Source organism: Tachypleus tridentatus, chromosome 4 (genome assembly GCF_004210375.1).
Source record: "Tachypleus tridentatus isolate NWPU-2018 chromosome 4, ASM421037v1, whole genome shotgun sequence".
NCBI lineage: Eukaryota > Metazoa > Arthropoda > Merostomata > Xiphosura > Limulidae > Tachypleus > Tachypleus tridentatus.
The window spans coordinates 117,377,009-117,401,434 of NC_134828.1; the positions used below are offsets into that span (position 1 = coordinate 117,377,009).

The 24,426-nt window shown below is 35.9% G+C and overlaps 1 protein-coding gene across 3 annotated transcripts in view; it reads right to left on the minus strand.

The window, feature by feature from the left end:
• Window positions 1-24,426, minus strand: part of LOC143249937 (dual specificity mitogen-activated protein kinase kinase 1-like) — a 77,842-nt gene that overhangs the window by 49,730 nt on the left and 3,686 nt on the right. For 2 of the 3 annotated variants that reach the window (XM_076500552.1, XM_076500556.1), the window contains exon 2: window positions 9,905-10,073. In XM_076500552.1, coding sequence (XP_076356667.1) covers window positions 9,905-10,005 — 101 coding nt within the window. In that variant the 5' untranslated portion in view covers window positions 10,006-10,073. Of the gene's footprint in view, window positions 1-9,904; window positions 10,074-12,602; window positions 12,705-24,426 lie in introns of all 3 variants that reach the window. The other variant, XM_076500553.1, reaches the window with a different exon arrangement.

Here is a 24,426-nt window from a genome sequence, read left to right on the forward strand (position 1 = left end):
CAACAATGAATAGGTGCAGAAACTGGTGAATCTGAAGAATACCCTACACTGATGATCCTTGTAATAACAAATCTTTCTTGAGAAACTACTTCTGCATTAGGTATACACTTTGCAAAATGTGAAAGAGGTGTCATACACACAGGTAGGAAAAAAAGAAAGAAAACCAAAAAAGGATAGAAAATGATGGGATTGAATCTGAATCATCTAAGAACATGCTCTCAAACCTGAAAGATAGGCTGTAGATGAATCCTCTACCTAGTCAACCTTAGTCCAAAACCAAGTGGCATTGGGAATATAACCTTCAATCTGTGGAAGAAGAAGGGTACACAACCATCTTCACCTCAAGTTTCATAGAAAGGAATTACGTAATGTGCAAACTCATCTGTAAAATTGGCAAAAGGGCAATCCAAAAAACTTGACATTGTGAATGACAGTAGTAACAGGCAACACATGTGAGGATTTGTGTTGATTGGTCCTGATTGAAATCCAAAACCAATACCTGGAACAGACATCCAGCTGATGGTAGAATGAGGAATTCCAATTCAAGGAGTGAATTTCAATTTGATGGATCAATATCAAAGCAACAGCATCTCCTCAGACAAGACCATATAGCATTGGGGCATATAACAAACTACCTTATATCCCCACATGGAAGTGAACTGCCTCTAAAACCATATACAACATCACCATTCAGATAGTCATTGAACCTGGGTACAATCCCTTGGTGCCCAACAGACATATATGATGCATATGAACGAAGAACCAGTATCATCTACACCAGCAGAGCTGCACCACTCCACTCTCAACTTAATATAGTTGTACATTTAGTTATTTGCATAAGATCTCCATGGTCCACCACTCCTTTGGCTTGGAACTGGAAAGTGACACGGCAAGGACTCCCATACTCCACTCTCCACTCAAAGAAAAGTAGGGGATTAATGTGGTGGAGAGTCTGGATTTATGTCACCACTGGAAACAATGAATTGGATGACCACAAAAACCTTATTTTGAAATGCAAACCATCTCTGATTTATTCAGTCCAAATAATGGCAGGGATGTACAGCTATCTCCTACTGCCTCACTCATATAAGTCCATAAGTTAGTATGGTCCAGAACGAGCATACTTATGAAACAAATATACTGCAAGGAAAAAACCTACAAGTGATCTTATGGAGCACCCCATCTCAAAAATGTGCTAAAGGAAAGTATTATTTTATGATAGCAGCATGGTTATACAATTTGTATTTGAGAGGCATTAAGAATAGCTAGACAGGCAACACTTAACAAAGAGCAAGATCCTAACAGTAAAAGAACATACCCCTAAAAGAAAGTAAAATATATACATAAAAAAGACAACTTACCCAGTTACATTGCTCACAATAGTTAGAATAATTACAATAAGTGGTAAACAGTATCCCAACAAGGAAGAAACAACCACCCAATGTAAATAGTGGGAACTTAACATATATGTATTTTTTCACATGCTCACTTGAAGAATTTTGTCCAATGAACAACAAAGGCAAGACACCAGAGAAAAGGTAAGGTGCCTGATATGATAACACCTGGTACAGATTTGAAGAAATAAAAAGCTAACTGAATCAAAATCTGAATCCAATTGGTAAATGATGTAGGTGAAAGGTTACAAACAGAGAAACACTGCCAGGGTATGAAAAGGTGTGAACAAGAACCACAATAAGAAGCTGTGCAGGAAAGGTGACAACAAAGAGCACATATGGGACATAAAAGCCTATTTTGATCAGACTGAGAATGAAAGTCAGAAACTGAAGAAGGCAAAACTGTGAAACTTTAGGAAGGAAAGATCAATTTGAATAAAGGGGAACATGTGAGGAATGGTACAGTGTGTGGGAGATATTAATGGCAAATATATCAGACTGATGACATCACAGGCTAATATGAGTAGGAAGAAGATCTGAAGGAACAAGTAAAAAAAAGAAAATGAGGACAAAGATTCAAATGGAGGTAAAGTAAGGCAGTGAAAAACCACAATGACATCCCAATCCAGAAGAACTGCTCAATAAGGAAGCCTACAAATCTGGAAGGACTTTAACAATATGGATAGGATAGGGAGATAGAGACAAATTAGTGCCAATGAAAAAGGTGTGTGATAAGGCTACTCAATATCATGATAGACAAGACCAAAGTCCCATGCTCACACAGCCAAATAAGAAAATAAGTAATAAGAGAAACAGAAGGTTGAGAAAACCACATTGTAATGATCAACAGCAGAAGGTATTCCATTTACACTGATAAACTGTCAATGAGGAAGTGCAAATGGTATGAGCTAAAGAGAAAGTGACTCCTTGAGACAATAAAAGACTCCTAAACAAAGACCTGGCAAATGAAGACATAGAGTGGGAAGGACAGGATGAAACACTGGTGACTGAGGGTGATGTAGAAATGACAAAGTGAGAGAAAGTGACAGCAAGAAGACAATATAGAGTTGAAGTATTTAGGGAAACCAGACTTGAGCCAGCCAATGAGGAGCAATCAGAAGAACCTGACACTGAATGGTATAGATGATCAAAATCACTCTAGGAAGACAAATGGTAAGAAAAACATAAAGGTTGGTCCAATCGTGTTTGAATGAGTTGGAATATTCATCCAGATATGGCATACATACTGTGAGCACAGCCACCTGAAAGTTATAGTTTTCACACACTAAAAATATATTTCCAGGAGATACTTAACTCTGCTCATATAAATGACTGTTCTCATTCTGGCCTGCCTTCTATATGCAAAAAGTGTTTGCATTCCACAAGCCTTGAAGTTGTCACTTGTCTGAAATTGACTGCATGAAAATCATCACACAACAGTTCTCCAACAACAAGAGTGTGACATATACTCTTTTATTACACGTGACTCACTCCATTCAATCCTACCAAACTATCACACTGAGTTTTGACAGAAAATGAAACATCAATGAATGGAGGTAAGTGTCTATCAGTATAGGTAGGATCTCCTTTAGTTCTATACACAACTATCCATGAGCAGTAATTCATAATAAGGTAAAACCATTTTGGCAGATCCAATTGCAACCTGTAATAATTATAGTTGAAGAGCTTTCTAGTGCAGAATTGAGAAGACACACCTGACTGAGCCAAATAGTGGTAACCAGTAAAAAATAAACTATATGATTGAGGAAAATTCTCACCTCTGGTTAAAGTGTAACCAATGTGGTCAAAATAGCTGCATGGGATAGTTGAAAACCTTTAGAAGCAAAAACTATCAAATCATGAAGTAATAAGATTGGAAAGTATCAGCAGTAGTCCTCACACCAGCCCAAACAATGTCCTCTGAAGAACAATTCAACCAGGCAACTAGTGACACAGAGAATGACAAGCAAAAGATTCCTCTTCTGTAATGGTGATCCATTAAAGGCCACATGAATCAATCTGTGCAGCCATCTTGTAAGGATAATGAGAGATAAGTCACAAGAAATAGAAGGATTCCAATGAAATGAACAACTGGTACCTAGTACCTGGATAGAAATTAGAACAAGCCATATAACACTTGAGAGCCTCTGATAAAACATAAATTATCAGGATCTGAGCAGTAATAAAAGTGAAAAATGAATGGTAAATGGATTGGTGAGAAGAATCTTTCTTCCTTCCAGAGTCTTCGGAAAAATAGACCTATCAGGATAAAGCAAAATAAATGCAGAATGACAGAGAGTTCTATGCACATAAATTACAAATAACTCCAACCAACACATTTCCACTGGCTGACAACAACACAAAATATAATTTAAGAGAAAGATGCAACAAAGAACAAGAAACAATGAGCTCAAAAGGATAATGAGACAATGCATGTAAAACAATTGTAAATTCCTAATTCTGTAATGAAAAGGTTATTTACATCAATAAATACAAAAGGATTTTAGTACACCTGATAAAACTGGGAATTCAAAAACCTTCTGATACTTAGAACACCTAAAAATAGTAGATAAGGATGTCTTGTATAAAGCCATCATAAATGAAGCAAGGCCCTTCTTAAATTTCCAAGTAAAAAAACAGGATATGATAGATAGTTTTTGGAGGAAGAAGATTTAAATTCCTTTTATTATGTCACTAATGATAACTATTCCATTTCAGTTGATAAACGATTGTGGCTGGACTGTGGGAGATTTAATTAGAAACAGAAAAACATAAAAAGCCAAATCAGGGGAAAGGCATAAGGATGTAAATTTGTCCAGTTATGACTGAACACATCTACTTCCAATGCTTAAATATGAAGTATTGGAGACCAAAACAATTGCATATGAGAATTTCAATGAATTTCAAAAGCATTAATCACCAGAGACCCAAGCTGAGAGCAAATCCACTGAAGAACCTTGTGATGTATCATCCATTTCATTGGAATAATCCAATTTGGTTGAGACAAGTGATCTGCAGTTAAATTTATCACACCTGGAACATGATATGCTAAAAGACCATTTCTATGCAAATGAGCCCAGTTGAGAATACATAAGGCATGAAAACAAAGATCTCAAAAATGTGTACTTCCTTGATGAAAAATCTAAGACACAATTAAGGAATTATCGGACCATATCATGACAATTTTTCCCTTAAAGAGAGACAGACCTCGAGCCATTGCACGATATACTGCAAGACATTTGAAAATACTGATATATAGGGTAGACTGGTCTTCTGTCCAAGTATCCTGAAATTCCTGGCCTTGAAGATAAGCTTCCTAACCCTGAAGAAATGCACCTGCAAACAGATAAATCTTAGGATTAAGTAGTGTAATGAGTATCCAAACAGCAGTGCTGCTTTGACCCAACCACCATTTGCAATCAGTGATGTTGCTCTTTGGTAATGAAGAAGGATGATCCAAAGGATCAGAATGCATGATCCACTGGCTGTGCAGTGACCAACAAAGGTGCTCACCCCAAAGGAATGAGAGGCTCAAGAAACGCCTACATCCCCAAATGAGAAAGAACTATCTGTGCAGGAAAACAGAGACAGAAGTAAAAGCATGACAGCTCTTTCCATGGCTTGAAGCCTGATACGGGTTAGTAGAATGCAACTAAAGTAAGTATTGAAAAATACACCCAAATGGTTACAATATTGCATTGGTAACAAAATAATTTTTCCCAATTTGATAAGGAGGTTTTGCTCTTGTGGTTTCTGAAAGAGAATCTGAGACTGTTCTACCAATTAACAGGATGGTGCCGGAAGAAGCCAATTATTCATATAATGATGTGTGCACAAACTTAAGGTGTTTAGAAAAAGCTTGAACAGCTCTACAAAAACATAAAGTGCTAATGCAAGACTAAAAAAAAAGATCCCAGAATTGTAGAAGCAGATCCTTGTGCAATACGTTGAGAAAAGATTCCATTGTGAAGCAAGGAAGACCTAAAAATTGGTTGAGTCAAGATAGATAAATAATCAAACATCAAACTCTTATCATCTTGAGTACCATGGGTAGATGGGAATAGAATCCTAGAAGAGTGGGATTGACTTTTTTAAAAGTTGGATTGAAGGTAAATATCTCAGGGCAGCTGTTAGAATAAAACAAATCTGAGAAAACTTAATCTGTTTAAAGTGATCAGAAGTTCCAATCAAGACATCCACAAGTCCAAAGAGGGATCCATACATTAAGAATCTAAAGAGTCCTCCTCCTAGAAGTGATAAGTGAAAGTACACTGATCCAATAAACATGGAGACAAGGCATAGCTATCTGGATGGGTAGTTGTGTGGCAAATCTAACAGTGTGAATAGCAATATCAGAAGAATGAAGAAATACCAAGAAAACTTGTATTCCTTTCTCCTAAGAAGGAAGAAGTAAAATCAAAAGCTATAGGAGAGACCTCAAAAACCTTACAAAATGGGTAACCAACAGAAGGGGTTGGAGGGGGCCAATCAAATGATTCTTTGTTGAGGTTGATCTAGTAAAAGAAGGAGCTAGAAAAAGCAAGTTTAAATTCTCAACAGACACTTGCATCCTATTTGTAAAAGCTGACTCAGAACCTCCTAGAGAGACAAGCTCAATTCACACATCAAACACCAAACAGCTTTAACTGAGAATGACCCCTACCCTTGCTGTTTACAAGCACCAGATAGCAGAGGTGGAAGAGGTCTGTTTGACCTCTGTTGTAGAAACATTAACTTGGAAATTCATGCCTGTTGATAAGTTTTTCTTGTTTGGTTAAGTAATGAATAAATATAAATGAAAAGGCAACAGTAGAAATGCCAATCACTTCAAATTCACAACACAAATAGTAACAAATTACAACACCCCTGTTGATAAAAACACTTGCTGAAAATTACAACACCCCTGTTGATAGAAACCCTTGCTGAATCCTTTGTCAAGAAAACTTTTTTACATTATAGAGATGGGATGCTTATACCTAGATAGAGGTCACATTGAAGCTGGCAGGGAAATCTGCCTAAAGCATTTGAATGGAGTATAAAAAACTGGAGCAAGCACTCTGGATGCTTAGATGGGCAAAGAGTGAAAAATTTGGAACTGAGAAATAGCTATAGCATCATGAAGGGATAAGTGTGTTTTGGAAAATGCTAAAATTCCACATTAAAAAGCTTAATGGAGAGACGTAAGGAAAGGAAAAAAGCATTCTTTGAGACCACTGAATGACACTCCCAAAGAGAACGTCTTCAGAGGCAAAGGTCATACGTGGAAAACCACACCACTTCTGTGACAGATGTACTCTTCACCAGTGTAAAAAAATGTATTCAAGATATGGGTGGAAATAGGGTAGCACATCCAACATGGGGAGAACTGTGATTGGATACGAATCTAAACCACGTTATTACCAATTTTCAGTAGGCTCCTGGCATAACTGTTAGAAATAATCATTACATTTGCACTGAAACTCAGCAATTTAACTGTTGTTACTTATACTATATTACTGGTATTACTATTCCTATTCAGTGTTAAATGACACCATCATTCATTGTTACTGATATTATTATCCATACTCAGTGCTACGTGAAGTCATCCTGTATTGTTGCTGATGTTGTTATCCATATTCAGTGCTAAGTGAAGTCATCCTGTATTGTTGTTGATGTTGTTATCCCTATTCAGTGCTAAGTGAAATCATCCTGTATTGTTGTTGATGTTGTTATCCCTATTCAGTGCTAAGTGAAGTCATCCTGTATTGTTGCTGATGTTGTTATCCCTATTCAGTGCTAAGTGAAGTCATCCTGTATTGTTGTTGATGTTATCCCTATTCAGTGATAAGTGAAGTCATCCTGTATTGTTGATGTTGTTATCCCTATTCAGTGCTAAGTGAAGTCATCCTGTATTGTTGTTGATGTTGTTATCCCTATTCAGTGCTAAGTGAAGTCATCCTGTATTGTTGCTGATGTTAACCCTATTCAGTGCTAAGTAAAGTCATCCTGTATTGTTGCTGATGTTAACCCTATTCAGTGCTAAGTGAAGTCATCCTGTATTGTTGTTGATGTTGTTATCCCTATTCAGTGCTAAGTGAATTTTGATCATTATAGCATACAAATTTTCATTGTACTTATACATAACACTCCATATCATTCACACAATGCCAAGTTCATCCTGTTTTTGTCTTTTCAATTGGTTTCATCTGTACAAGAGGTTGTCCTACTGAACCATCTTGTTTTACCCTTTTGTGAAATGCTCTTGTCTATACTTTTAATGAGGATATTAACAATATTAATATCTCATTAGAACAAGCCAAGTATATACAGAAACTAAAAATCTACATGCTAATTGATTTAGTTAACGAAATATATTATTCTTACATCTCTACTTGTAAAGATTAGAATGTATTATTTTATCACTTAGGTATTCTTGCTATTAATGATATTTTCAGTTGTAACTGCAACATATGCTGAAGAGACATTTTGTTGTTTTACAGATATTTAATATCACTGTCAATGAATCTGTGATTAGATGTTAAAAACTTAACAAGTCCAAATTATACAATTTAATGCAATATAACTCTTTTTAGTTTTATTGCAGTCCTAAATACTGTTACATCCTGTGCAACAAAGTCCAAGTCATGTATCTAAAACACTTGTTTTTTTATAGTAAAACTTAACATAAATTTCAATTGATGTAAACACAATTTTCAAGTAAACAATCATTATACAACTGCTATCAGTATTGTGAATACATTTAAAACATTTTATAATGTACCATTGTTTCAACTGAACAAGTTTGTAAAATTCAATATTAAATGTCACATGCACAATTAGCTGAGAGCCATACAGTGATAAATGCACAAAACATACACCATATTTTAACATTTGCCCTACAATTAAAACAGTTTTATTATTCTAACAGGGTGTATGGCTTATGGAATTAGTTAACCTTTGTTATGGCTGGTAAAATACAAGAGTTTAAAATGGGAATATTGATAATTTCCTAAAAAAATAAATAACCTTTAACTGTACATATTTCATTGGGTAATAGGAGTATTTGGTGATCAAAAATTGGTACATGGAGCAGTTTAAATCATCTTCAGTGAGCACATGCTGAAACATTAATTATCAGATATTTTCACATGATATTTTCTTACTAGGCACCATGATTAAATGTATGCTGAGATGTTGTAACAAGAGTTCACATGTCTCTGTGGAGACATCTGACTTCCTGACCATTCAGGTTTGGCATGGTATACTTCATTTACAGTTGATAAAATTACACTTTACTCACTAATCTAGTTCACAGCAACAGTTGATGCAATTTGATAATAAAAATAGCACCTCACACAACTACTGTGCTAGACTTTCGTATCCCAACGAGCTCTGGTAATGGGCAAAAAAACTTAACTGGCACTGGATATAGTAGTTACAAATGGTTACTTAACTGGCACTGGATATAGTAGTTACAAATGGTTACTTAACTGGCACTGGATATAGTAGTTACAAATGGTTACACATTCTTTACTGGCACTGGATATAGTAGTTACAAATGGTAACACATTCTTTACTGGCACTGGATATAGTAGTTACAAATGGTTACTTAACTGGCACTGGATATAGTAGTTACAAATGGTTACACATTCTTTACTGGCACTGGATATAGTAGTTACAAATGGTAACACATTCTTTACTGGCACTGGATATAGTAGTTACAAATGGTTACTTAACTGGCACTGGATATAGTAGTTACAAATGGTTACACATTCTTTACTGGCACTGGATATAGTAGTTACAAATGGTAACACATTCTTTACTGGCACTGGATATAGTAGTTACAAATGGTTACACATTCTTTTGTAGTTACCTCTTAAAATTTCATTTACATATGGTATCTGTACATATGAATCTCAGGTGTGTCATGATGTCCGTTTCTTGGTGTGTTGGATAACATTTCTTACATTATCTGTATCTTGATCTTTAAATATGTCTACAGTATTACTTTTATCTTCAAAATGTTATAATAAAACTGTTCTCTAGTTCTATATAAAAAAAAAACTTCCCCTAACCATACGACAAAAATAATGTACTCAAATTCTTACACAGTAAGGAACAAGCCTTTTTACTTTTAAAGTCTAATAAACATTGCTCTAAATACCTTGAAATTTTAAAGTTTATTGTTTTGTAAATGTAACATATAAATCAAAAGGCATGGCTTAAGAAATTCCAACAATAATTCTGATGTACAATAAGAAGCTATATATTCCATTTCAGTGAATATTTTTGACAACTCGGAAATAAACACAATTACTTAAAAAAAGTCTCCCTCATAATACAAATATAACTATAAACATCACCACTTACTTTTCAGGGATATAAGATATCAAACCTAAAATGTTTTAATGTGTAAGATATCTACATACATATAAAGAGAATAAGAAATCTGAAAAGAATTTTGAGATAATTAATATCAACAGAGATCAGATATTTCCCAGTAAAAAATAAACATTATTTCACATACTTACTCATTCATATCAGATCCTCCAGACAAGTCTACTGGTTCAATCGAGCCAGGAGGTAATTTTAAGTTCAGTATGTTCTTTCCTGACCCTGAATTTTTACTCATAATGAAGAAGAAATGAAACTTGATAAGTCACGATGAGGTATAACTAAATTCTTGTAGTGGGTTTAAGCCTATCATAAAATAAAAGGTAATTATATTAAATTTCATACACTTAAAAAAATTATATACTTTAGTTTAGCAAACAAATTTATTCTAGACACTTGGTTGATTGTGAGCTGTGTACTGCACATAGCACATAGCTAGATATAATTTTAGCTTCTAGATTAAATCCTGGATTTGATAGAACAATGTATAAGAAAAATCCTCACAATCAAGACAATTTTCAGTGGATTTAAAATTACTTTAAATAAAAACAGGAGTATTTACTGGAAAGACGACACACACAACACACACATATGTACGCAACTCCTACATATAACTAGTCACACATGTACGCAACTCCTAGATATAGCTAGTCACACATGTATGCAACTCCTAGATATAACTAGTCACACATGTAGGCAACTCCTAGATATAACTAGTCACACATGTACGCAACTCCTAGATATAACTAGTCACACATGTACGCAACTCCTAGATATAACTAGTCACACATGTACGCAACTCCTAGATATAGCTAGTCACACATGTACACAACTCCTAGATATTGCTAGTCACACATGTACGCAACTCCTAGATGTAACTAGTCACACATGTACACAACTCCTAGATATAACTAGTCACACATGTACGCAACTCCTAGATATAACTAATCACACATGTACGCAACTCCTAGATATAACTAGTCACACATGTACGCAACTCCTAGATATAACTAGTCATAATAAATCTCGTTAGTGCAAATACTCTTTTCACCAGAACTAATAACTTTATTATCACAAAAGAAGTACATTGTTTCAGGATTGTATTATTTGACTAAATCACATTTTCAATCAACTACCTTTAATTTCCTTTGGGTATGTTTTAAAATCTAGTTGTTAGTTTAACTGTAGCTTTTTCACAATATCCTGAGTTACTCTAGATTAAAGTACATTTTAACTTGAATGCATTATCACAAAGAAAGCATATACATAAAAACACAGATATGCAATAAAGCACTGTAGTGGAGGTCTGCATTACTTCTGAAACATGTATGGTCTTTATCAAGATAAAAGTGGAATCTAAACAGGAGTGGCAGAGCTAACCAGAGTCAATGTTTTTCATTATCAAGAGATTCATTCAGTCCCCAATGATGTCTCATTACTAGAATTATAGGCTGTGGATGCAAGGCTAAATCCAAGGTATAGTGGCAAGGGTATGGGGGACTGTTATATGATAAAACTGTATAATAGGAATATCATAAGAATGGAACCCAACCTGAATGTTACAAAATGTTGCATGTCAAACCACCAGAATTGTGGACAAAAGGCAAACAGCATCCAATTGGATAAGTCTTTCCTTCTAACCTGAAGAAGTTCACAATGTAACAAACTGAACTTAAAATTAAAGAGAAAATTCACACTTTAAGAAACAGAAATCATCTAGCCTGGGATTGTAATATGGAATCCTAACTCCTTAACCTGGAAAACAAGATAAAAACTCTTGTCTCTAGAATTATGAGGAAGATGTGGAACAAATGAAGTTCAACTAGTTCTGGGTGCAGATTTATGAAAAGTCAAGACAACATACAAGACAAACTGTTGTTCATGTTCTATGATAACCTTTCATTAATCATGAACTTATAATTTCTATCAAGTGGATAGGTACTCCAGATAATAATAGAATATGTTGACCATGTTGATAGAAAAATTTTTGTAATCCATGAAATAGATCAAAATTATTTACAAAATACATAACTGTGAATAAATATATTATACCCCAAACAAGCAAGTTCATCTTGGAAAGTGATTAAATTGATTAAGATTTAGTTACACATTTCTGTAATCATGACAGCTCTACTACACATCATCCCTTTAAATCTATGGATCATTGTAGTAAACCTCATACAGTAATTTATGAAGCCTTATAAGAAACAGTGGCTAATAATGTTAAAACAACATTATGTTAAACTATGTTTAACGTTAGTAAGAAGTTAAAATGAAAAGTAGGTCCTTAAAAGATGTTTATGCTAAGATTTTTATGGAAGCTTATACCATGGTTAAGCTTTTTATTTTTTCTCTTATTTTTACAAGACAAATTTTAGCAATATTACTGACCTGTGTTGTGCAAAATATTGACACTGACATGAATAATATAGATGTTAGTCCTCTAGTAATAACTAAAGAGTGAAAGATTAACAATAGAGCACCTGATCCAGAAAATGTATACTCAGGGGTATCACAAGGTCAAAGGTCATCTATAAAAGCCTTCTCTCAATTTTGTTACGTCATTAACGTAGAACAATCTCCTACAGACTAGACAGTGTGCTAACATTACTTCTATTTTTAAAATAGGGGAAGGAGGTAATAAAACATATATTGGATATTAAAGTCCAACTGGTCTTACTTGTATAAGAAGAAAAAGTCTTTTCAAAGTAATCTAGTGAGATACATCACAAAATTTAAGCCAATTGGATTTACTGAAATCAGAAAAATATATTCTGATAGAAGAAAGCTTACATAGTTATCTTGTTAAATAAAAATGAAGCCAAATTAACTTACCAAAGAGATATCTTGTCTTACTAATCTATTGACATCTTTGATGATGCAATTTACTATACAGATAATGGAAAGAGTATGGACTTGGAGTAATCAGACAAGGTTCTACCCAGAATATAACACAAGAAAATCAGTTCATTGCTGGCTAGTGAAAGACTATTTACTTAGATTGAATAATGACAACAAACAATATGTTAATAAAGCTTACCTGCAGCTTTACAAAAGAATCAGAAATAACATAAAATGACAAAAGAGTTCTACTATTGAATGATATCAGTACACTTAGACCTACAAAATGAAAATAAAATTTATTTAAAATATTTGCTAAGTTTTCAATAAAACAGCTTCTTCATAGCAATAATAAATTTATTAAATTAAATGTTAAATATCTATGTCAATACACTTTGGTAAATACTTCATTAGTAAGTAACATAACTGTAGGTATACCAAAAACAAAATGTCCCAAATTCACCTTGATTTCTGTGTGCAACAAAATGCTGGGAAGATTTTATTGTATATGGATATAGTGTACATGATGTCAGAGGTTAACCTGATATTGTCTATGGATATAGTGTAGATGATGTCAGAGGTTAACCCGATATTTTTTTTTTTCTAGTTAGTATTTAAACAACTTAAAGAAAAATACACATAAGAGAACAAGGTATTGTGTTCACTTCTACACAAGTTAACATCTTTAAATAATTAAAATGTATTTCTGATAAATGCACAACTTTTTTTTCACATCTAACTTTCCTGATTCAGTACTGCCCTCTATATGCAAACTTTTTTCATTCGCCACTAGTCTTGGGGTTCCCACCTAATCTCACATGTTTTCATGTAATGTTGTTTGCAAATGAGCATTTGACAACCCACCCCCAATTAAGTACAACAGTGCTTGCTACTATACCGTTTGTTCAATAATCACTTTAATATTAGATAAGAAAGTAAAGTGCACCATAAAAGGGGAGAAAGGTATACAAGTTCAATGTTGGAAAATGTTCATATTCAATGTTACACATAACCTCCACTCACATTTAGCTACAATCCAACATTTAACTGATGCAGGAACTTGTGCAAAATTTTACCTAGATAAGCCCCTTCAAAGAGCTCAAAAATAAATCATGGAATGCAATACCCATAACCTCGAAAAACTATAGGGGCAAATGAATGGAAGATTGCACTTTGTCTGTACCAGGGTACACTCTTGGTTCAAATAGGAAGAGTCACAAGAATGGTTGAATATAAAAGTACCATCCAAAACCTGAATCATGCTTATGGAAGTGCTATATATGTGTAGTTTGACTATACTACATCAGATAATACATGGTGGGTAAACTCCAGTCCAAAACAAGGCAGCACTGAGGACTAAGTTTCTGGGTCACGGTAAGATGAGGGTCCCTAATATTTTCATCTCAAGCTTAGTGTGGTAGAATGGAAAAGTAATATCTACTCTGCAACTGAGTAAGGATTTAAGAAAATAAGTACCACAAGAATACCTCAAGTGGTCTTGTGAAATATGTCATCTTACCTTGGACCAGAAAATCTCTGTAAGAGTCTAGGGGGCTATGTAAGAAGGAAAGACTTACCCAATCAGAAATAGTATAGTACATGAAGAATAAGAACTGAAAGTAATCAATATCCTGATGGAAAAAAAAGGTCAGATGATGGAAATGTCATGTGAGAAAGGTGTAAGGCCTAACAATCCTCTCCAACGGACAACAAAGTAGCCAATGAGTGAGTTTGGGGATTAATTTGATGGAAGGACACTTGAAAATGCTAAAACGTTTCTCGAATCATGGAAAAATATGTTAAATGAACAAGATGTCATATCCATTCAGTGAGAATAACAGGAAAAAAAGTGCAGGTGAATGAAGGATTCCATAGAGGAAGAAAAAATTGATAAAAATGAAACAGAATAATGGCCAGATGCCAATCTTCAATGTACTGGGGAATAACAGAGACAGAAATAAAATACAAAAGAAGAATTAGAAACTATTCTGATAGCAGCTATGACCAAAAGGTCTGACACTACTTTGGAAAAACAGTGATGGGGGAAAGGACCCTCTGGAGGAAGAAAAAAGAATGGGAACAGAAGACAAAGGAAAAGAAAGGGAAAATGAAGAGCAAAAAAAAGCATGTAGATTCTGATGTTGACCTCAAAAGGAATCCATAGATCCATTAGTAAAGCAAAATTAAGACAGTTAACAATAAGGCTTTCAGGACTGAAACTTATAAATAATGGAGAAATAGAAGGAAAATAGGTAAATTGGAATGGAAAAGATGGGATACAAGGGCAGTCAATGGTAAATGTTGCATGACCCCAGCCCATACATACAAGTAATTAGGTACCTCACCAAAACCCACTGGCAGAGAAAAGAAGCCAGGCAAAGGTCTTCAAAATAAGAGGGAGGTAAATGCACTTGGCAAGGAGGGCATTCCTCCTAAACAAATCCCAACAACAAAGTAACCAAGTGAGAAGGAAAAAGTCTGAGGAAGAAGAATGCAACATTGATGTTGAAAAAGGTAGAAAACCTCACAGGAAAATGGCGAATTGCTTCCAAATTGAGATACATGGAGTGAAAATATAATTAATATAAGAGGGAAGTCAGAAGAAGGCAAGAAAAGTATGCTTAAGAAAAAGCAATAGAACAATCTGCACCAAATATCTGGTAAAAAGGTAAAATTAAAGTAAATGTAGTAAATTCATGAAAGGAAATTAAAGTAAAACAAAACAGAGTTTAAAAAAAACTACACTAAGAGAAGTTGTAAAGGACTTTCTGTAGTACAATGGCAACTATCATAATCTGCCAGGAAGACTAACAGGTAAGTACAAAAACCACTGTCAGTCACCTGAAGTTGGCCTTTCCAGTCCTGGTTCATAGTTATCTAACATTATGGCCATTTTCAAAAAGTAATAAAAGTCTGAAAAGATGTGTAGTAAAATTTTAATAAAAACTTGCCAAGATGACTAACGGGTAGTTCAAACAGCTGCGTAGTCACCTGAAGTTGGCCTTTCCAGTCCTGATGTCGAGTTATTATATGTTATAGCCATTTTCTAATTTCAAATTGAAATAGAGAAACTGTGATTCTTAAAAGGGAACCATATTAAAATGATTTAATGTATAAATTAAAAAACTAAAAGCTTTACCAAGGTGGACAGTGTCACCATCTCCAATAACACTGTCTAACATTATGGACAAACCTTGGGACAGAACATGTTTAAAATGGTTCCATCGTTGAGAGTCGTAACGATGGCAAGAAAGTAAAATGTGACACATTGTGATTTAAGTGTTACACAGACTGCACATTGGTCCATCAGTTCCAGATAAAAGAAAATGATGAGTTAAAAAACTGTGATCAACGCGAAGTCTAGTTAGAACAACTTCCTCCTTCCGATCCTTATGGAAGCAAGACAGCCAAAGTTCAGTATAGAGTATTAATTGGAAAAGCTTGTTTTCACATTGCTCACTCCAAGCTGACTGCCAGCTGTCATGGAGCTGAGCCTTGAATACAGGACCTTAGTCCATGTATTGAATAGTCACAGCAGTGATAGTGCCAGAACAGAAAGATTTAGCTGCCATGTCTGCAAGCTCATTCCTGCAAATATCAACATGGCCCACTATCCAGAAAAACTGGATAGAAGTAGATGTTAAAGAGAAATGGGCCAGTTAGGTTTGAATATCAGCGAGAACAAGGTGTGAACCAAAGCGAAGTGATTCCAAGGCCAGTAGAAAACAAAGTGAGTCAGTATAAATAGTGCAGTTTCAGTACTGCTTAGCTTCTATGTGATCCAGGGCAAGAAAAATGGCATACAGTTCAGCAATGAACACAGAAACTGTAGAGACGATTCTGTGTGCGACCACCAAACCACAACAAACCATGGCACAGCCCACACAGTCATCCAATTCTGTACCATCCATATAAACAGGAAAAGAAAGATTCCTCAAAAGATTTTCAGTAAATAAAAGATGGTACTTCCAATCAGGAGTATCTGCTTTTCTCAGATGACTGAAAGAAAGGTCACATTTGGGGATTGTAATAAGCCATGGTGAGATGGGCTGACCAGTCGATACTGCAATGTTATCCAAGGACAGACCCAATTCATCCAACTGCATGTGGGTATGAAGGCCAAAAGGAGCAAAAGCAGATCATCTGTTCTCAAAAAATATGGCCCACTGAGGAAGGAAAACACAACCCCAGGTGGGATGCTTTGATAAGGATTGAAGTTTTGAAGCATATAGTAAGGACAGTTGCAACGGCAAAGGTGCAAAAAAGGTTCATGAGACTCTATGTGTAAGCTCTAAACTGAGGAGGCGTGGAAAGCCCCAGTGCAGAGCCGAAATCCTTGATAATGAATGGGGTCCAGCATCTTTAAGGCCGAGAGTCTGGCAGAGCCATAGAACAGTGATCAATAGTTGAGTTTTGACAGAATAAGAGTACGATATATCTTTAACACAGAACATCGATCCACTCCCCAAGTGGTAGTAGAGAGGACACAGAGGATGTTCAGTGCTCTTGTACATTTGACCCATAGCTGCTTGATGTGTGGTATAAAGGTCAGTTTATGGTCAAAGATAAGCCCCAAGAACTTTGTCTCAGGGACCACAGGCAGCACAACTTCACCAATCAGGATCAGGGTGAATACCCCGTTGGCAGCAAAAGTGCATGCAAACGGCTTTAGAGAGAGAGAAATTAAAGCCATTTGCTGTAGTCCACTTCAGTAAATGATTGAGGGCAGTTTGTAGCTGCCACTCAATATACATGTTCAAACTGACATGAAATGTGAAAGTCGTCGACATAGAGCCTGTTCAGTGATGGCTTAATTTTTATACTGAAAAGTGTGACCTTCAAAACACAGCCCTGAGGGACTCCAAGTTCCTATAGAAAGAACGAGAAAGTGTTGAACCCACAAGAACTTGGAATCTTCTGTCCATTAAAAAATTTTTAATAAAAATGGGCAAATGGCCAAATAACCCATATATATGGAGGTCTTGCAAAATGCCATACCTCCATGTTGTGTCATAAGCCTTCTCATTGTCAAGGAGTACTGATACAAGATGTTGTCATTTGAGAAAGGCTTCTCTGATTGACATTTCAAGTTGAATCAGGTGATCCATGGTAGAGCTTTGTCGTCGGAACCCACACTGGGTGAGCAAGAGGAGGTTGTTTGATTCGAGGAACCAAATGAGATGAGCATTAACCATTCTCTCTAAGGTCTTAGAGAGACAGCTCATCAAAGCAATTGGACAGTAGTTTGGATGAATCTTGGGATCATTCCAAGGCCTAGAGAAAGGTAGGACAATAGTCTGGTGCCAGGCATCAGGAAAACATTCTCCTGTCAGATTTGGTTAAAAACCATCAGAAGAATAGTAAGAGAAGCTAAAGATAGATGGTGCAACATTTCATAGTGTACATCATCGAGTCCAAATGATATATTTCCAGACTGATGAACTAGTTTATGTTCCACCAGTGTAAAGAGACGATTATAGTCATAAAGACATTAAGCTTGAAAGGACAGAGGTGTTTGCTTTGCCTGAGTCTTGATGGCTAAGAAGGCGGAGGAAGAAGCAGAAGTGCTAGATACCTGGCAAAATCTTTAACCTGCAGTATCAGCAATGCTCCAGGTATCAGTTATTTCCTGGCCATCAGAGAGTAAGATCAAGAGGAAGACAGAATTGTAGTGCCCACTGACCTTTCAAATCTTTTCCCATATGACTTTGGAACTGGTGGTAGAAGATTTATGAACTTAATCCAAGATTCCTTCTGGCTTTGACATCTTACCCACCGAGCATGTGCATGAGCCCGCTGGAAAGCGATGCAGTTTGAAAGTGTGGGATATTTACCGAAAGTATCCCAGGCCTGTTTTTGAACCTTCTGTGCCATGTGGCAGGCAGGATTCCACCATGGATGAGGAAATAGTGGAAAATGTGTCAAGTTTTAAGAATACATTGGGCAGCTGCTTGCATAATAAAGTCAGTTACTGCTGCCACACAGTTGTCTATTGATAGCTGACAGATGATGGCAGGATCAAGTTCTGTGAGAGCAATGAAAGTGGGCCAGTCTGCCTAATCCAGCTTCCACCAGGGCAAGCGGGTTGGGTAGCATTGATCACGGCCAGTCTCTCTCAAAATTTTATGAAAATTTTCACTACCTTGTGAATTATTGTCAACCATCCATGAAAAATGGGAGAATAATGAAGGGGAGCAAACTGAGAGACCAACAACAGTAAAGGACTGACTAGGTGCATGAAAATAAGTAGAAGAACCAGTGTTGAAAAGAGAAAGGTTGTGATCAGAGAGCATGTACTCTACAGAGCAATCCCTCCTATCAATAACAGCACTTCCCCAGAGGAGATGATGTCCATTAAAGTCTTCCAGGATTAAAAAGGGAGATGGAAGCTGTTCAATGAAAGCATCAAGGTCTGATTGATCATATGTCTCTCCAAGTGACAGGTAGAGAGAACAAACAGTGATGGTATGGCCCAAGGAAACACAGATGGCTATGGCCTCCAAGGGTGTGTTGAGTGACGAAGATAGGGTAGGCACATGCTGATCAACCAACAATGCCACCCCTCCATGCACTTGTCCATCACACAGCCTGTCATTTCTGTACAAAGAAAACTGCTGAAAGGTGACTGTATCAGAAAGTTTCAGAAATGTTTCCTGTAAGGAAAGACATAGAGGATAGTAGGAAGCAATCACTGTTTTGATGTCATCCAGATTAGAACGTAAACTTTGACAGTTCCATTGTATCAAGGTGGCCATTTTTAATGATGTGTAGGCAAACTGGGTGGAGAACCCTTCTGTTTATGACCATGTCTTTTTTCTTTACCGTCCTTATTCGAGTGAGATCTATCAACCTCCATGGATCTTGCCCTGGGTCGATTGGGCAGGTCTTTGTTGTTGGAAAGGGATTCCAGTGATTGAGGACTCAAACAAATGAGTGTTTTACATCTTGGGGTGGGAGAAGAATATGTATCTAATGAAATGCCTATACCTGGAACCAAAGGATGTGGATCTTGGGGTTTGTTGGAATGTATGTAAGGGACAGAAATGGGTGTAGAAGTTGATTCATCAACTTTTTTAACCACAGAGGTCAAAAGGCTTTTCATTTTTTTTAGAACAATTTTCTTGGAGGCACAGAGATCTGTCTGCACTCCCACTCTAGTTGTGAAACGAAGTGCAGCAGCATACGTTCGAGATGAAGCAGTGGACAGCAATTTTCGAGCCTCAGGATAAGTAATGTTATGAATCATTTTAAAACACTGCACCTCTTTTTCTTCCAACCATTTAGGGCAAAAACGAAAGTAAGATTGGTGGCAGGTGAGAGCCATTGTAATTGACATAATAAGGGTCCATTTCACACTCACAGACATCATGGTCTTTGCCACCACAACAAGCACATGTCAGGGAACCATGACATGATGTCTTTGAGTGACCAAACCTTTGACATTGGAAACATCGGAGAGGGTTTGGAATGTACAGCCGTACCCTGCAATTAAGATTGCAGGTGCATGTGGTGATGTAAATGTCAGAATGAGGATATTGGTCAGCAATGTAACTCCATCTTTGCGAGTGGAGATATGCCTCACTGCAGAAACTCCTTGAGTGTAGAAACCAATGAGAATCTCTGACTCGGGGATGTTCTTCATATCCCTCTCAACAATCATTCCTCATGATGCATTCAAAATAACCTCAATAGGTACATCCCCAATTGCCTTTGAATTCAAGAGGAGTTCACTTTGTTGAGATGTGGATGTTTCCACCAATATGTCACCAGATCAAAGCTTCTTTACTGACTTTGGAGAGCCAGCAAGTCCCTCCAGTCCAATCTGAATAAAAAAGGGGGGCATTTGCTCTAAAGGTTTCTCTGAAAGAGAATGTAGGATGAGAAAATGAGTTACAACAGGTGGTACCGATGTTGAGGATTGCTGTTCAGAAACTTCAAGATGTGGTCATTTACCTACAGACTGTTTTTGCACTATTTTAAATTTTTATTTGAAGGATCCATAAGAAAAAAGTAAATTTTGGTGCCCACTGACCCCACCCACCATAGAGCCCTATGAGGGAACGCACTACAATGTCAAGCAAGGACACTGCAGCAATGCCATGGTTTTGTGGGCACTATGCTCGGACACCAGCATTAAACACAATGTCCACAACACCTGTTGAGAACTTCCAACACTGGTGCATGGTTGACCCTAGCCCAAATGCAAATGGACCAGCCGATTTACCAAAGGGGGCCACCCCAAGGCTGCCCGTCTACAGGAATTCAAGGCCAAAGTGGTGTGCTAGGGTTGGACCCCTCAACCATCAGGATCCTCTCATCCCCTTCACGGGTCACCACGCACGGCAAACACGTGGGTGGATATTTAGATCCCAGAGGAGATAAACTGAAAGAACAGAACCTTCTCTGTGAGGTCCTTTCACTACATACAGGAATCCACACCAAGGGATCCAAGAAAAGGGCTTCAACTTAATTGTAAACCAAGATGTATGAGCAACCAGATAAGGATGGCAAGGTATACTAGTACCAGGATGAAACTGAGATACACAAGTGTTCAGCATCAACTAAAATATTAAAGGAAGGAGAAAAACAAAATATTTTGAAAAAGGGGTGAATGAAGATAGGAGTATAAAGAACAATAAGAAATAGGAGAGAGTGTAAAAAAATAGCATGAGTGATAAGAAAAGCCATGAAAGAAAACAATATCTAGGTAGATCTACTTCTGCACAGGAAAAAATGTTTTGCAACTTTAAGCAGCAGAAAAAGACCGACTAGAATCCACTTCATCAAAGATGGGAATAAAAATAGGAAAGATGTATCAAGGCCTAAAAAAGGTCAAGGTCATATGCCAGACCTCACCAATGACAACACAATAACCATCATGTCTCCTGACACACAAGCACCATTATGGTAGTCTGTCTACAGGGTAAAAAAGGTCAGATGTTCAACACTAGACAGCATGGAAATGAGTATCTACATAATTCATGTTGTGGAAAATAAGCATTACAAACTCTACAGAGGCTGAATTGTTTCCAATTAAAAACCAAAAGAATTTCCACAACAGTTGATTTTTTAGATACTTCAACTGAATGTTAAGAAATCTCAAGAGAGGAAGAAGACCTGTCTTTACACATGAGTGCCAAATCAAGAAGTGATGATTAAACAATCATTATATAGAGAACCAGCCAAACTACTGCACTGTTATTGGTTGAAGGTTTCACCTTATCATTTGCTTGTAACAATATACCACTATCAAGAGTAGTGGTGAGAAAAAAGGTTTGCACATAGAAGATAGCACTGAATTAGGAAAACAAAATGTGAGAAGAAGTTATGTTTATATTAGAATTAGTATTTTTGAAAGAGGAGTTTTAAACTGGTGCTTATTACTTAATAGAGAACACAAGAGTTTCAAGAAGGTTACTAAGCCTAACACAAGTCCATTCAAGAACTTTTAAACAATAAACTGAATGTAGATGAAACTTACTTAAAACTGAAATATTCAAATATGATCATAATCTTCAAGAAAGATTGTGATTTTCATGCTGTGACGACTCCCACATTCATATGGCATGAAAACAACAACACTGGTCTCAACAAAAAATTACCACATTATCCACAACATACGACACAATTCATGTACGCTAGACAAATGACATATATATTATGATTTTTAAGCGCATTTCCAACTGACACCTGTGCAGAGCTACATAAGCAACTGCTATGCTCCATAGTGTTTTCTTTATATCTATCCACTAATTTATTTGTATGTTGAAGCTTATCACAAGTGGATGCCATATGCTTACAATACATTACATCTTCCTCATGGATGAACAATACACACAGCATACACGGTAGAAAACTCAGTTCAACTAACTGTGGAGTTATGACATCACAGTCTGATTTAGGCTTTAGCCTTTTACCAAGATTATGTATAAGTTTAAACTGTATACCTGAATATCTCAAACCACAAACTACATATGCAAATATGCATACCTCTACAACTGAACACCACACCATAGTTGGTGTATTTAAGTAAATAGAACAATATTATTACACTTTTTTTGTCTACAGTAATGTCAGACTTCTATCTTTAGGAACATTTGTGTTACATAATAAAAAATTACAAAGTGCTAAGTGTGTGTGTTGTATAAATGAACTGGATAAGTAGATTTTTCTAAAAATTTCTTCAAAAACTCAACATTCCTGTAATCTGTATTCTCAATATGGCATACAATCCTTGGAAAACATTTCTCTATCTTTGTATCAAGTTGCTCATATTTATATACTATTATTACTTCATGGTTATGTTATTTCAACTATGTAACTTGGGACTCAGGTAGACGATAGAAGCATACCACAAAACTAGAGACATTTCTTTCAATATTACTTTAAACATATACGTCTATGTTAGAAAACTCCTGTCAAGGAAAAAGGTCCAGAGCTTTCCCTAAGGATTATTTACAACTAATATGTTAACTTCATCAGGTATTAATACCTTATATGTAAAAACGGCTTGTTTGTGTTGAGAAAATTTTTTACGTAGAAAATTTTACGTAAATTTATGTAAAATGAGCCGTTTTTACATATATATTTCTTTACAAGTGGGTTTTCTCAACACCACTGAGTATTAATACCTTATTGCACCTCATATATTCCAACATATGATTGTTTTCTTGAATTTAGTGCAAAGCTACTTGAGGGCTAGCTGCACTAGCCGTTCCTAATTTAGCAGTGTAAAATTAGAGGGAAGGCAGCTAGTCATCACCACCCACCGCCAACTCTTGAGCTACTCTTTTACCAATGAATAGTGAGATTGACTGTCACATTATACTGCACCCATGGCTGGGAGGGCGATCATGTTTGGTGCGACTGGGATTCGAACCCACGACCCTCAAGTCGAATGCCTTAACATGCTTGGCCATGCAGGATCTCACATGAAGAATACTAAATATATTTATTTATCAACCTCAGAATGAAATATCATCTCGGATATGTTTCTTTACAAAACTTATCCATTGTAACAACTTATATAAGTAAATTTACAACTGTACAAATATTTCTACAGGCATACAATTTGTAATAGCTGGACAATAGGAAAACCACTGCAAAAGTTACTGCAGACAGCCTTGACCACAATAAACGTCTGACAGCCAGAACTATAACGGTTATACTACATTGTACTAATTTTTAAAAACTTAATCCCTGATCTGCTTCTTATTTATTTAAAAAATAAAATAACAAATTCATACAGCTATTTTCCAAAAACTACATTTTTATATCAGATAAACAAATACATCTTTTGTTGCTATTTATCTTTTGAATTGCACTAGGACGAACAAGATTATTTTCATGACTTAAATGAACAGATACTGTATTATTTTCATGACTTAACTGAACAGTTACTCTACTTATATCAACATTTCTGTTGTTGTTTGTAACTAACACCTGGGTCTCACAGCCTCTAGCTTTACAAAGTTGTCTCAGAAATGTACTTAAAAAAGTATAATATGAACTCTTTATTTACATTACTTTATAAAACTGATATAACATTCAAAATACTTAAGGTAATGTAAAACTACACTGTATATTATTGTCATTATCATTCATTAACCTGACATACAGTAGATTGTATATTATTGTCATTATCATTCATTAAGGTAGCACAAAGTAGATTGTATATTGTTGTCATTATCATTCATTAACATAACAAGATAGATTGTATATTATTGTCATTATCATTCATTAAGGTAACAAGGTAGATTGTATATTATTGTCATTATCATTCATTAAAATAACACAAGGTAGATTGTATATTATTGTC